The sequence below is a fragment of the Bombyx mandarina genome, chromosome 25 (genome assembly GCF_030267445.1).
Source record: "Bombyx mandarina strain Sakado chromosome 25, ASM3026744v2".
NCBI classification, from domain to species: domain Eukaryota; kingdom Metazoa; phylum Arthropoda; class Insecta; order Lepidoptera; family Bombycidae; genus Bombyx; species Bombyx mandarina.
In genome coordinates, this window is record NC_143231.1 from 4051121 (window position 1) to 4067173 (window position 16053).

A 16053-nucleotide genomic window follows, 5' to 3' on the forward strand; every position below is an offset into this window, starting at 1 on the left:
ACCGATTTTAGGTTCGGGGCTTAGATTAAAAAAATGGAATAAATTGATTTTAAATTCATCTTCCTCACCAACAGCGCTATAGTTCTTGACATGAGTGAATAATAGGTTCACCGTATGCTGTAAGCTATTGTCGACTCCGGGACCAGTGGCGTACAATTGGATCTGTTGGGATGACACCAGATACTCCATTTCACGACCGCTCCTAGAAGACGACTGGCTAGAAATAACGTGATGAATGTCGTTGAAATAAAAATAAACAAAACAATGTACAACTTAAAAATAAACATGAATGCTAAAAGGTATAAGAAAAGAAAAGTAGAACAGAAATTGAAGAAAATATTCTAGAAATTTAGATGGAAAATATGAATGATAAATGATTGATTTTAGTGGTACTGAAGCATAGCAATAGATTTGTCTTTATCTTCTGTCGCTTTAATATTTATTTGTTTTAGCGAAAAATTCTAGGCCGGAGCACATCTTTCTTTATCTATTGAATTTAAGAGTCATTTATAATTTTTGTTTTTTTTAGTTGACTCATTTGGATATCCAATAGAAGAAAAATCGGGAAAACACAGAAATTGAGAAACTCACTTATACTCCACGGATCGCCTTAAAGAAGGTAATCTTGTTCCCAAATTGTGATACAATACAGCAACAACGGTAGCGTTTCCCGTTCTAGCGAGTAATTCAGTGCCGGCTGACGTCAGCATCCACTCCTCAGATCCAATAGGACCTGATTGAAGATCAAAGTGTGCAGCACTGTCTTCTCTCGCTGGTTTCGTTTTGACTGTAAACTCGTGGAAATGTGTGTCGAGGTTAGTTCGCATCCCGGCTGTTTCTGCTATCGAGTTTTGAAGATCGTAGACTTTCTGAAAATTATTTTGATATTTGTAATAATTTGCTGATTTATTAATTCGGTAAACTTGTCGTATTTCAGAGGTAATGTGCAGTTAGTATGGTTTTTGTTTCTAACTAATGTACTTAGATTTTGTTTTATTACATTATTCTTTTTAAAGCGAATCGTGGGAACCTTTAAATCCTGGCATTTATAAAAAAAAATCGTGCAAACCCAGGTTCTTGCAAGCCGCTGCATGATAAATTATCTACTTTAATGTACAACTGTTGTAATGCTGCTACGAAGCTATAATTGACTTTCAGATAAGATGTCGCTGGTAGAACTGAATCTGTCAAACGTCTGGTTGGGGACCGAATCAAGTGACCATCCAGCCGACTGGGAGCCCCGAGAAGATAATGAGGTAAATCAAATTCGAGATTCAAGGTTGATCGCAATGGAGGAGTACTATTGAGGACTTTTACCACTTACCAGAGCCACAGGAACCAATATTAACGTACCTCTTCATCCAAAAAGGCATCAGGATGCTTGAGCAAAGTGTCGTATATCTTGAGAAGATGCTCAGCACTTTGCATTCTGTCTGCCGGTCGTCCAGCGGAGGATAATAAATAGTGCAGCATTTCTTTTGTCTGGTGGAGGGGAAGCGTCCCTTCGCCGGGATGTGATGGTAGGGAGCGAAGGACCGCTCCATACTGACGGGCTACGTTCGATACGTTATTCCAGGAATACCCAAAGTAGATGTGAGTGAACTGAAATTTTAGGTGTTTTTTTAATTTTTTTATTGCTCTTGTAGGCAGACGAGCATACGGCCCGCCTGATGGTGAGTGGTTACCGTCGCCCATGGACTTCAGCAATGCCAGGGGCAGAGCCAAGTCGCTGTCTACCGCTGAATATCCAAAGTTAAGTGTTTGTGTATAATTTACAATCTAAAGTTCTCGTCTCCGGGAACGATGAATAAATCTGGAGATTTCTGACTCGAATATTTTCATTAAAAATGTCTCTGTTGCTCAACACAGCTTTTTAATGTTAATTCGGACTGACTGAAGCGGTGGTGCAGTAGTAAGCGCGCCTGATTGTTGCGCTGAGGGTCGTGGGTTCAATTGCTACATCGGGACAACATGGTGTGATGTTTGTTTGCTCTTTGTCTGGGTGTAAATGTATAAAATATATTTAAATATATATAAATATGTATATCAGTCTCCGGTAGCCATAACATAGCGAATTCTAAATTGGGGCCGTGTGAGTGTGCGTGATTTGTTTCCAGTTATTATCTTTATATTATTATTAAAATTATTTTTTTATTTCATGGACGAGTGAATTAGCCCACGGCCCACCTGTTAGTAAGTGGTTACCGGAGCTCATAGACATGAATGATGTAAATGCCGCAACCGTATTGAGACATGAATTCAAAGCCTTAAACTTATGGTACGCAACTATTCGACTCTTCAAACTTTTTTTTTTTTTTTTTTTATTGCTTAGATGAGTGGACGAGCATTACTGCTTGACGGCAGAAATAGGCAGAGTGGTGGTACCTAACGGTGCGGGATTACAAAATTCTCAACCAACATCAAATTCCACCAGCAAAATAGGTTGGCCGTCGCAGTGCGCTAGTATTTATAATACATATGCACAAGAGGCTTAAAAATCCAAAGCTATCAATACTGAATACATAAATTGTAGACATTGTTGGGAAACGAGCGAAAAGCTACTACTACTATTGTTACTACGTTTGCGCTATGACTCCGAAGTGGGTCTTGACCTCCGACAGTAAATGCCGCCATTCATCTCAGCGCTGCGCATCATCTTGCCAGTTCGGCACTTGGAACTCGCGTAGATCCCCTTCGTCAGCGTCAGACCAGCCATACTTAGGCCTCTCTACAGGGCAGCGTCCCTTAGGTACACCCGCGTCTGCTTCACACAATCCTGCTCTATCCACACTACACGCCCAAGCCACCGTAGGTGGTAGGCAGCGGCTTGGCTCTGACCCTGGCATTGCTGAAGTCCATGGGCGACGGTAACCATTCACCATCAGGTAGGCCCTGTGCTCGTCTGCCTACAAGGGCAATAAAAAAAAATCTGAGTCTTCGTGCTTTCATTTCCCCCATAATATTTGGCCTAACAAAAAGCTTCCCCACATCTTTGTGATGACGTAAAAGCGAAAACCTCCTTTGGTTAAATTAACATATTCGTAAACTCCATAAATTATGAGTGTATTTAAAAAAAAAAAACACTAGATATAACGGCCGTCTGGTGTAGTGGTAAGTGACATGGTCACTACACAAGGGGGTCGCGGGTTCGAATCCCGCCAAGGGAAGATATTTTTATGATAAATATAAAATGTCTTTTCCAGGGTTATGGATGCATATTAAATATATGTATATTATGTATAATGAAAATCTTACATTTATTTCCGTTATCTGGTACCTGTAACACAAGTTCTTTACGAACTTAGTACGGGACCAGTTAACGTGGCGTGATTGATAGGAAATATTTATTTATTATTTATTTGTTTATTAATTATCTTTGTGATGACGTAGATGCGAAAGCCTCATTTCGTTAAATTAACATATTCGTAAACTCCATAACTTATGAGTGTATTTAAAAAAAAAAACACAACACTAGATATATTTTAAATTCCACTATTAAATACAAAAGTTTCGCATAAGGAACTATACGATTTCATTTTAACAGTTCCATACGCAAACGAGTCAAGATTTCGTGAGTTACATTCAAAGGAGACGCGGACGAGGAACACGTACCTGCTCGTAAATGTCGTTTAATGAATCCGCGACGCATCCGGAGAAATCTGGTGGCTTCCATTTAACACCGTGCTGGGTCGTTTTCGGTTCGCAGAATCTGTAACATAGAACCATGTTTATTTATGCAGACTGCGCTGTATAACTTTGGAGAATATTCAGCAACATTTCCAGATTGAGCTGTGTCATCGTATAATTTGCGGGGTTTGGATGATATTCATTAAGCTGAATTACCTTTTTTTATCGCTTAGATGTGTGGACGAGCTCACAGCCTACCTGGTGTTAAGTGGTTAGTGGAGCCAATAGACATCTACAACGTAAATGCCGCCGCCCACCTTGAGATATAAGTTCTAAGGTCTCAGTATAGTTAGAACGGCTGCCCCACCCTTCAAACCGAAACGCATTACTGCTTCACGACAGAATTAGGTAGGGCGGTGGTACCTACCCGTGCGGATTTACAAGAGGTCCTACCACCAGTACGACACTGAAGCAATGAAGTTAAGAAAGAAAAGTACTTCAATGTAGTTATTCAATGTAGGACTTCTAGGTCTTAAACTAACTCTAATAATCCATCTTTCAGCCCATAGATGTCTAATACTGGTTCTGAGCTGCTTACACTTACGAGATTCCTGCGACCTTCTTCAAGTCGCCGGTATCGGAGACCTACCCACACTAAGCGAATTATGAAAAAAAAAAGATGCGTGGTGTCGTGGGACACCGAATAGGAACGAAGCTTCTTATTATAAAAAAAATAATTTTAAGTTCTATTCGAGGTATAAAGAAAATAAAACTGGAGGCTTCGCAACAACCCACGGTCATTCGGTAACGTGCGAACTTATTGTGATACACTTCATTCACGGTTGTTTGCATAATAAGAGTTAGTGTATTGCGCAAACGAACGTTCTGAGATCGTGGTCAATGAATGATAAAAAAATATGTAATTTTTTGTACGTTATTACAAAGTTAAGTTGTACACTGTGTGCATTACTAATAAAAATCTTATGTTACGGACGTTTTTTCCCGGTTAGGGTACCCCTCCGCATCGTCCCATAAGGAACTTTGTTCCAAAAACTAGATAAAATAAATTGGCGTGACCACCTTTTTTGTTTATTACCTAGTAGTTTCTCCAGTGTGTCCAGGAGGGCAAGATGCTGAGGCATGAGCACCAGGGGCAGTTTTCGGCCATCGGAGACCATGCGAAGCGTCACTTTCACAAGCCTCGTCTTTAGTTCCAAGAGCCCACATTGTCACTCCTTTAGAGTTAGTACCGGCTATTGAAGATACTTGGCAACGGAATTCACCAGATTTCTAGAATAAAAAAAAATTAAGTTTTCGGTGCTTAGGTTCTTAGAAGCATATACAGGGTGTCCTGAAATTCAACGATAAGCCGTACCTGGTGTATGGTCGGGTCAATAACTACCCATGGAAAAATAAAAATTGATAAGAGAATTCTTAGAATTTTTACAAGTGTTGTCATAGTATTGCACCATTTTAGAATTGTGATGAGTTACGCTAACTTTTGTAATAACATGCCATAGTACATTACATACATTTTTTTTACACAGTAGCATGTCAAAGTTGATTAAAATTTAAAATATTTTAAAATTTCCAGAAAAAAGATTGTTTATTTTATTTTTATATAAAAACTACGAATGTTTTGGTCCTATTTGCAATTAATAGTTATGTTACTTAGGTAGCTAATACAAAAAAAAAAGTGGGGATATTTGTAACCATAGTATCTAATCATAGGGTGTAAGGTATCAAATTACAACATTTTTCAAAAAAGTTAATGTAACTTTGAAAAAAAAGCTGGATTTTTTTTATTTTTTTTCCATGGGTACTTATTGACCCGGCCATACATCGGTACCGGCTTATCGTTGAATTTTGGGACACCCTCTATACTGAATGCGGGCTGGGTAGCGGAATGAATTGGCGATGGCCGTAGTCCTATCTTAAGATCCTTGATAAACATCCTAAAAGATCCTTGAAAAAAAAAAAGATTTTAAATGGGATTATATTACGTTTCGGCAAGTTGTGTCTTAAATTGTTACATTTCATTTCTTCTCACCGTTGTCCTAGATCGGAAGTATCCTTGTTTAGCTTCCTTACCTGAACGTTATACAATTTCAACACACTTCCAGCAGGGTACAAGTCTTCCCACACTTCTCGACCTGGATTCAGAGGTAAAAGACCGCGTTCTCGAGCCCAACTGAACCCCAAAGCGCCGTGCATTCTACTTGCTCCTGCCAAACATGTGATGCTCACGTTTTCTCCCTAAAAACATATTTATTAGTATATAGAGGATAAATTTAATTAAAATTCACGCCTCAAGCTTACAGTCAACAAGAATGGCACAAATTAATTTTATGAATTCCGATCTAAATATTAGTTCAGTTCATTGCGTAATTTATCAAAGAGAGGCCACGTTGAGATAACGTTTAAGTAACATAAAAATATTAATAATTATTTAAAAATAAATGTTCGAAAACACAAAGCTAGTCGTGAAAGAGAGAGCTTCTTGCTTTATTCTTTGAAGTCAGTTAAAAATGTCACGCTGGTGTTCATTTCAAAGAACTTAACACCTAGCAAGCCAATTACAAGGCTACGACCTATAATGTTGTTTACTGATGGTAGGACCTCTTGTGAGTCCGCACGGGTAGGTTCTACCGCCCTGCCTATTTCTGCCGTGAAGCAGTAATGCGTTTCGGTTTGAAGGTTGGAGCAGCCTTTGTAACCATACTGAGACCTTAGAACATACCTATATCTCAAGGTGTGTGGCGCATTTACGTTTTAGATGTCTATGGGCTCCAGTAACCATTTAACACCAGGTGGGCTGTGAGCTCGTCCACCAAAATGCCATCGTACATTTTTACCTTGTTTACTGTTAAAGTGGAAGGTACAAGCCGTATATTCGGTGGTCTCAGGACTGCCAGCATTAGGGCTCTGCAACGTCTTCTGCCGGCGTCATCAGCGGTGCAGGACCACTTGCCGCCGTCCAGCCTTTTGGCTTCAGCAACTCCGAGTACCGACATACGACGACCAAGGGCGTCTTCTGAGACTGTCCTGGTCCAGATTTCTCTGAGGACAAGATGTAAAGTAAAGGACAATGCCCAAAAGTGGGCCAACTTTATGTCAAAACTATTTGTACTTGAAAAACTATGCCTTATTTTTTCACGTTGTTTAGTTTATGTATCAACATTTCTTTCAACCTGGTATTGTTTTCCAAAATAATAAATTACTTAATTGATAACATCCCAAAACTATCCATGCCATAGTTTTTAAATTCGCCAATAGGCAAAGGGCTTAGCCCATACAGCCTTATAGCAAACCTATATGCTGTCAAACGAAAGAGTTTTTTGTGACTTGAACAACAAATAAAAAAAAATAGCTAATGCTTATAATTCACAGGCTTCTTAGTTTATTTTTGTTCAATTCAATATTTATATATTGTAATAATAATTATTACTTAAAACCATGAATTATTTAATATTTTTAGATATTAATGATTCCATTAGTAAAGATATCAATGGCCTACCATTACTCTATTCTTATTATATATGATCAGAGAGCTTTGGCAGCAACCCGAGTGAAGCGTCACTTGAATTTTTATTTTAATGTTTTTTTAATAGTTTATTGTGTAATTTGTATTATTTGTATTTGTAATATAGTGTATAAAAGGTCTGCGTAAACTCGTGCTCAGTCAATGTGGTATTCGTCGAGTTGACGTCAAAACTCCCAAAAAGCAATAAAAAGAGATACACCGGCTTTTTATTGACATAAAAAATATATTATAACTTCGACAGACTAGGCTGTATAGGCTACGCTCTTTGGCTGCTTATTGGTGAATTTAAAAACAACAACAACAACAACAATATCGTTGCCGGCTTCCGGATTTTCATTTCATTTTATTATTATTATGAGGATATAATAATAATAAAATGTACGTAAGGGCTTATTTCTAGCAACATTAACCACAATTAACTTATTTAATACTGTAAATAATTATGAGAGCGATTATTGATTTCGAAGAAAACAATTAACAACTTAATTTTAGCTGCAGAAAAAAACAGATTTCTCTTAAACCTGGGTGAGAATATAAAAATCGTTTTCTGCATATGAAACGATATTTCTTTGTCTATCAAATTAAGTTAAAACCATCATGACAGGACAACTTTTTTTAGGGGCCCAAACGCCCATAGAAAATGGGCATTGTCCTTTAAGGAAAATTCTGTTTGGTGATATATCTACTATTCTTCTTATCAGAGTAACTAACTATATTTGATACCAAGGAAAATTCGGTTGATCTAATGTTTAAAGTCGTCGTGGCCTAAAGGATAAGACGTCCGGTGCATTCGTGTTTAGCGATGCACCGGTGTTCGAATCTCGTAGGCGGGTACCAATTTTTCTAATGAAATATGTACTTAACAAATGTCCACGATTGACTTCCACGGTGAAGGAATAACATCGTGTAATAAAAATCAAACCCGCAAAATTATAATTTGCGTAATTACTGGTGGTAGGACCTCTTGTGAGTCCGCACGGGTAGGTACCATCACCCTGCTTATTTTTGCCGTGAAGCAGTAATGCATTTCAGTTTGAAGGGTGGGGCGGCCGTTGTAACTATACTGAGACCTTAGAACTTTTATCTCAAGGTGGGTGGCGCATTTACGTTGTCTATGGGCTCCAGTAATCACTTAACACCAGGTCGGCTGTGTGTGACGAGTGAGCTCGTCCACCCATCTAAGCAATAAAACAAAAAACAAAACACTATTTATGGGCTTTCGCGAACATAATTAAGTACTTTTCTACATATTTTTAAAGATTTCAGACAAATAAAAATAATTACTTCCTCCCTACTGTTAAATACCCTAAGATTGTATTTTAATTTGGCGAAAGGTTTGTAAAGAAAAAACCAACAACAATGAAGTTAAAACGATAGAATGAATTCATTACTCGTTTGCGCGTCGTCTAATAGTCGCTCAATATGTAAACAGTCCACTGGTGACCTACATCCTCGGGGGCGAAATTATAAAACCATTCGTGGAATTGTACAGAAAACAAGTTTAGAACGGGTCGAGGACAAGGGTTAAACTTATGTTAGTGCTCTCTTAACGTAAATACTTCGGAGTCCAAAGGAAAACGGCTTTATGTGTCAGCATATGCAGTGGAAAATCGGGGCTTTTGAATATTTACACGTTATTTAATTGTATTAGCTGGCAACGCTCTTAAACAAGAACGAGATGGTTTTGTTTTTATATTTACGACAAATAGGATGTATAGAGATCGCTTCACATACCTAATAGCAACGATTCACTACATGACGTAAACTACATAGAAAGAGCAATTGCATTTGCATAGCTAAAACAAAAATGTCGATTTTGTGAATTCATATTTCATGAACTGGGTGGGTCGTTTCGCACCACTGCTTTCGGGTCTACAATACGTTCTATCACAAGAAAGTGCCAGTTGGCGATCACTGTACCCTCATGTACTCAAGCTGATGCACTCAAAGAACGCTGCTGCCATTAAGCCAGTGAATCCGTCAGTCGCCTGTTACGACACTCATGGAAAGATATGGTGTAGGGCTATCCATCAAACTATATCCGCTAACTAATAAACTATATTAAAAAAAGCTTGACATTTCACGTTTTTTTTTATTGCTTAGATGGGTGGACGAGCTCACAGCCCACCTGGTGTTTAGGGGTTACTGGAGCCCATAGACATCTACAACGTAAATGCGCCACCCACCTTGAGATATAAGTTCTAAGATCTCAGTATAGTTACAACGGCTGCGCTACCCTTCAAACCGAAACGCATTACTGCTTCACGGCAGAAATAGGCAGGGCGGTGGTACCTACCCGCGCGGACTCGCAAGAGGTCCTACCACCAGTAAAAAAGCATGGAGGATGCATTGAGTAGAAAACAGCACCAAGTGTAGTGTTTATAAGCTTAGAATCACACCCGAATTTCATTAAAATTCATAATCGAACAAAAACAAACTAAAGATGTTCTCAAGTGAACGTAACACACAACGTAAATATATTTAATCCGCAAGGAATGGGTGCTGGTAGCGTCTTCTCGTTTATTGTATTCACAGATGCAAAGTAGGTACAAACGTAGTAATATGATAAGGATAAGCTGATGCTGCGTAATACGCGTGAGCTGGCGCATTGTGACGAGAGCGGCGGTAGCGGGTTAGGAAGCGATTTTGACGATTTTTTTAAATTACTAGCTGACACGGCAGACTTCGTAGTGCCTCAATCGATAAATAAAAGGCCTAAACTTTTGTATAAAATAAACTTAAAACAAACAAAAGGAATCAGTCCGACTGGGGACACATCAAAGGGATAACAAAATTGTTATAAATATTTTTATTTAATTCCGAGCATTTTCATATTTACCTATTTACCTTTCAAACCTTCTCTGGACTTCCACAAATAATTCAAGACCAAAATTAGCCAAATCGGTCGAGCCGTTCTCGAGTTTTAGCGAGACTAACGAACAGCAATTCATTTTTATATTCAGTATAGATTTACGAATTCAATATGAGTGCTCAGTAGTTTCTAAGCGAAATTCATATTAATAACAGCGTAAATGCCACTTTTACGTCTTTCAAATAAGATTGGTCTTATTTCTTCACTGTGGGAGTGATGTTTGAATACGAGTTGGTGAATCAATATTTAAAAAAAAAGTACTATCGACCATATTTCTAACTTTGGTATTTTAAGAATATACCAGACTCTTTTGTTTGTTGTAAAACATCGCTCTAAGTATTTACTCGAATTTGTTTTATAGAAGACCAAGGGAAATTCCCGCTACCGTCGGTACCAAGCTCAAGCTTTACCACTTATCCCAAGTTTGGAGTTAGAACGGAGAAAATACATAGAAGGCACGTGTTCCCTGTCGTAGAACCGCTCGGGAAATTAAAACATACATTTTGGAAGTAATTCTCATAGCTACGAGTCGCCGGAATAGAAATTACATTGTCCTTGAAAGGTTTTGTTTGAATAAACAGGTTGGATAAGTTTGAAAACTTTTTTCAGAATTCACAACGGATGTTCGATAAATAGTCAAATAGTTTAAAAGCGATACATTATGCTTACTTTAATTCAAAGGTTGAATAAATATAAGTGGAATATGAGTAACTGTTGAGATAATCAAATATTGAGAGAGAATTTCCCGAAGAGGTGTGTGTTAAACCTCATCCATGCATATTTTACGCGAGATATTAAAAGGCAATGTAATCAAATGATTACCTTAAAAAATTACTGACCTTGTTGTTCCATTAAAATTGATTTTGACTCCATCTTTGTACCAAGTGAAGGCGATATGTGGAGATCCGTAAGCCATGCAGCTCAGAATGAACTCTGAACCCTCCCAGACTTCCGGACGTTGATTTACGATTAATGCCTGCAAATTTAATTCATCTTAAGTTTATGCTTTTTAATGCTGGCCTAGAATAGCACTGTTTACATGTATAAACAATCCCTAAATGGCTTGGCTTCGAATTTTTGTTAATTAAATTTAGAATTGAACTAGCGACCCGCCCTCGCTTCGCTTCGGAAACATTAAAACACACATGAAACAAAAAAAAAAATTATAAAAATATTGAAAAAAGTAGCCTATGTTCATCAGGGACAATGTCGGCTTATAATGGAAAAAGAATTTTTCAAATCGGTCCAGTAGTTTCGGAGCCTATTCGAAACAAACAAACAAACAAATCTTTCCTCTTTATAATATTAGTATAGATAATATTAGTTTAACTACTTCAAGACTTCTGTGGCTCGGTGAATAGTGAGGAGCTCATAGCTATAGCTACATATTCGAGCAGCTGTCGTCCCACGAAATTATTCTCATGGGTGGCAGGATAGTTCTCGTAGTAATGCAATTAAGACCTTAATTTTGGGTCTGTTCAGACACAAAAAGTTCAATTATCAAATTGTTGATTTTGACTCTATCAAATATCTGTTCTACGAGCAATATGCCCTGTCCACTACCAATTGAATCCGCAAACTTTTCAAACGACAAGCATAAACTGATGACAGTATGTATTTAACACGGCTTCTATTTAATTGAGATTTTGACAAAATCAGTATAAGTGTCTATGAATTTCTATACGTAGTGCGTGCGTTTGTACACTCACACAAACAACAAATGTACTAGTTAAATTTTGAAAAGTCCACAATGTTGCAAACTATTCTCAAAGTGGTGCTAAGTCAAGTCGATGCGCTATCTGGCGACTCGGGTTTGGCTGTTAGCCAACTCGTTGGAAAAGACTTAGAAATCCCCGTTTTTAAATTAATTAAACTGTGCCAGCCGTGTCGGCGAGACGACATCTTTTTTATAGTATGAAATGGAGACATGATTGCGGCTCTGATGTTAACATATAGCCCGAGGTCAGAGATATCACGGCCTGAATGCCGTAGCTTAGAAACATAAGGTTGATTCCTCAATTCGCATAGTAATTATTCTGCTAAAGATATGATATCTTTTGAATTAAAAAACGCAAAAGTCTTTCGCTGCTGTTGGTAAGCTTGCAAGGTCCGAAAATATCGTAAGGCCAATAGAGAGAGTTGGTTGGCGGAGAGTTGGCGCCACTTTGAGAAGGCGGCACGACATGAAAACCCTCTTGTCGTGGCCGCTGGTAATTACATACACGATCCTGAAGACCGAATGGTAAACAGTCGACGTTGCCCTAAACACGTCATTACGGATCCTCTCGATCCATTAACGGTGCTTTTAGGTATCACAACCACCGGTCACCGTCTTCTCCGAACCCGTCGCTTTGCGACGAAGGGCTCGACGAGTAAATTAATCCATAGATACAGCCCACTTAGTTTCTCGCCGGATCTTTTCAGTGGGTCGCGTTTCCGATCCGGTGTTAGATTCTGCGAAGCACTGTTCTTAATAGGGTCAGTCTTAGTAACACTCCCGGTTTAAGCCCCGTGAGCTCACCTACTAGCTCGGTGAATCTAGAATAACCACTCGAAGATATTAGAATAGGTAGGAAAAAAAAGAGAGTTGGGTAAGTCGCTGTGAGTGCGACCGGGTCGTTATAACAATCAATGCGTTAAAACAGTAGGGAGTAGTAATATGCATGCACATTAACTGAAACTAATAAAATAGAGTAACTAAAGAAGTGAACATAAACCAGCGATTTTTAGAATAATTTTCTGTCTGTTGTTTGTTGTACGTTCGAGCCTATATCCTGAAATGGTGAAAAGATTTTTATGTGGTTTTCATAGATAGTTTCATTAAAATCAGAAATTGCAAACAGTTATCGTCAATGGAATTTTTTTGTAATTACTTTTATACTGTTCGATGTTGGAACCTACGTAGCAAATAACTGTTGCCCATATTATCTATATATGTACGTCTGTATCCATGTGATTATTATTTAAGACACCTGTTCCTTTTGATTAAAAGCCAAATGTTCATCGTGATAAATCCTCTAGCTTAATTAGAAAGTGATTGATGTCGAATGTCAAATTAATTTAGAACATTTAATTTTGTTACAGTGGCATTTTCATTGCTTAGATGGATGGATGAGCTCACGGTCCACCCGGTGTTAAGTGGTTACCGAAGACCTAAGCCTTTGCTCACCCATCTGTCCTGGTGAAACTAGAAAGGCCTCCGGGCCAACAGTAATCAGTCATTAAAAAAAAAAAAAACATAAGTTCTAAAGTTTTACTCAGTCTCAGTATTAACAGTAGAACGGCTGTCCCACTCATGACATCTAGACGAAGTTTTTAATAAGAACGACTCATCAAACTCGCATGTAAAGTACATAAAATAAAATGGCTCTGAGCAGACATTCGTTGTACGTAGTTTTTTTTATCACAATACATCCACATTCCACATAATAAGATGACGCTATAAAACGGGTAGCTTCTTTCATAGTACTTAGATATTATTTGTCTATCTTACTCACTCCAGTTAGAAAACGGAGAGTGTAAGAGAGACGTAATATCGAATGATGGACAGAGTTTCGTTGCCGAAAAAGGTAATTACATTGCCAACTTTTGCTTGTACCACATTGAAGTTTAATAAAAACCTAGAATGTTCGTAATGTTTTTATTTTTATTTTCTTAAAGCTAATCATGATAAAATATTTTTTTAAGCGCTAAAATTTGTGTGGTTTATAAAGATAATGGATATATTGCGTTAAAGCCTGCCTGCCTACATTTACGTATAATTATGTCGTAGTAAGTAAAAAAAAAACAAGTTTTCGGTAGGTGGATATGATTAAAAATATTTGACCGGTGTGCGTATGGTATAGCTTACTTTTCTTTTTTTCCTATCTATATGCTGATAGCCTTGAGAGGCTATATCAGCGTTACTCTAGCGGAGCTCTCGGGACTCAAACCGGAGGTGTTGCTAACACGAACCCTAGCAAGAGCCGTGCTTCGCAGAATCTACCACCGGATCGAAAAGGCGACCCACTGAGAAGATCCGGCAAGAAACTCAGTGGGCTGTGTCTGAGGGTTAATTTTCTCGCCGAGCTCTTCGTCGCAAGCAACGGGTTCGACGAGGACGATGACCGGTGCTTGAGGTACCTAGAAGCACCGTTAGTGGATCGGGAGGATCCGAAATGACTTGTTTAGGGCGACGTCGACTGCTTTCCATTCTGTCCGCAGGATCGGGAATGTAGTTACCGGCGGCCACGATGAGAGGGTTCTCGTGTCGTGCCGCTTTATCGAAGTGGATCCAGCAGTGGGCGTCTGTTGTCCGATAATAGTGGCGCTAAGTATAGTTTGATATGCGGGAGTGTTTTTTTTTTATTTTTTTTTATTGCTTAGTAGGGTGGACGAGCTCACAGCCCACCTGTTGTTAAGTGGTTACTGGAGCCCATAGACATCTACAACGTAAATGCGCCACCCACCTTGAGATATAAGTTGTAAGGTCTCAGTATAGTTACAACGGCTGCCCCACCCTTCAAACCGAAACGCATTACTGCTTCACGGCAGAAATAGGCAGGGCGGTTGTACCTACCCGTGCGGACTCACAAGAGGTCCTACCACCAGTAATTACGCAAATTATAATTTTGCGGGTTTCAATTTTATTACACGATGTTATTCCTTCACCGTGGAAGTCAATCGTGAACATTTGCCGAGTACATATTTCATTAGAAAAATTGGTACCCGTCTGAGATTCGAACACCGGCGCATCGCTCAACACGAATGCACCGGACGTCTTATCCCTTAGGCCACGACGACTGTGGCGTGGTGTGACGAGTGTGGGCAAAATGAAACATCAAAATATTTTACTTCTTACACAACCTGATAAGCTGGACATAAGCCTCCCCATCCACCCATAATAATAAACTATTAAAAACCTATGTAAGTTTATTAGATAGGTTTCTATTAGAATTATTAAGAAATAAGTCTGCAGAATTTAGAATTTTTCTGCAATAAAATTAAAAATTAAAATAAAATTCTTCAATAAAATTGATTCCATAACTAATATTTACACATAAGATAAAATAAACACTACACTAGAATCGAAATAAACGATCAAAAATTTTTTTTACTGAAGTAGACCTTGGGATAGTTTCGAACCGATATAAGACTTCGTAACGATTTAACACATAATTATTATATTAGCTGGTGTCGATCTAATTTTCACAATTTCTTCCCGAAAAACGTTCAAAGGTCCCGATGAAGTTTTTAATAGGTCGTTCAGAGTTTGCTTTCAGAGTTTTTTTTTCCTTCATAATTCTTAACGTTTTTTGTGAGTCAATTTATCGAGTTTATGGTCGTAAATCACAGTTGCGCGAGAAAGATGGCTCAGAACTTTCGTTTAGGTGAGAGCTATTGTTATTCAAATGGGCTGTAACATGAGCCATTGTTTCGCTGATCAGCAGCTAAATGGATGCTGTTAGTTAGTTGCTAAAGTTTTCTTAATAAAATTGCGATGAGCGTGTGCCGCAAACAAGCATCGCAGAGCCGATATTTCTTTTATTGATAATGACAGCTGTTTGCAACTGAGCTCTGAATAACCTGTTCCTTTTTTCCCTACTTAATCGTTGGTAGCCTAAAAGGGTATTCCAACTTCACGCGGATCGGTAGGTGAGCTCACGGGCTCAACCTAAGAGGATAATGACCTGTAAACAATCGCGGCCAAACTGCCTACGCGTCTTTCATTCAAGCATACATCGCCCTTTGATCTAGTTCTTAGTGAATCAGATTACCACGCGATCTGTATTAAATTGTCTGCCACGAATATGTTTACAGTATACATAGTTTTTGTATTAGATATTTAAGCAAGATATCAGTGATTTTAAATACATATAATTCATCAGTGTTCCTAAAGTGATTATTTTTTTCAGTTTGCCAAACATGAAGTAATAACGAAAACAGATATGGCATTGAGATAAGGCACATTGGGTAGCACGCTCGCGTTTTCTAGGGCTAGGCTAGCCGATGAGTCATTTCATGTTCCTAT

General features: G+C 38.5%; 1 protein-coding gene across 4 annotated transcripts in view; it reads right to left on the bottom strand.

The window, feature by feature from the left end:
- LOC114243933 (uncharacterized) overlaps positions 1-16053 on the bottom strand; it is a 463932-nt gene that overhangs the window by 14728 nt on the left and 433151 nt on the right. For 3 of the 4 annotated variants that reach the window (XM_089738716.1, XM_028175586.2, XM_089738715.1), the window contains 8 exons: positions 10883-11019; positions 6483-6687; positions 5719-5883; positions 4724-4917; positions 3613-3709; positions 1354-1602; positions 592-869; positions 69-217 (listed from right to left, as the gene is read on the bottom strand). In XM_089738716.1, the coding sequence (XP_089594842.1) occupies positions 69-217; positions 592-869; positions 1354-1602; positions 3613-3709; positions 4724-4917; positions 5719-5883; positions 6483-6687; positions 10883-11019 (1474 nt within the window). The remainder of the gene's footprint in view (positions 1-68; positions 218-591; positions 870-1353; positions 1603-3612; positions 3710-4723; positions 4918-5718; positions 5884-6482; positions 6688-10882; positions 11020-16053) is intronic. The other variant, XM_028175587.2, reaches the window with a different exon arrangement.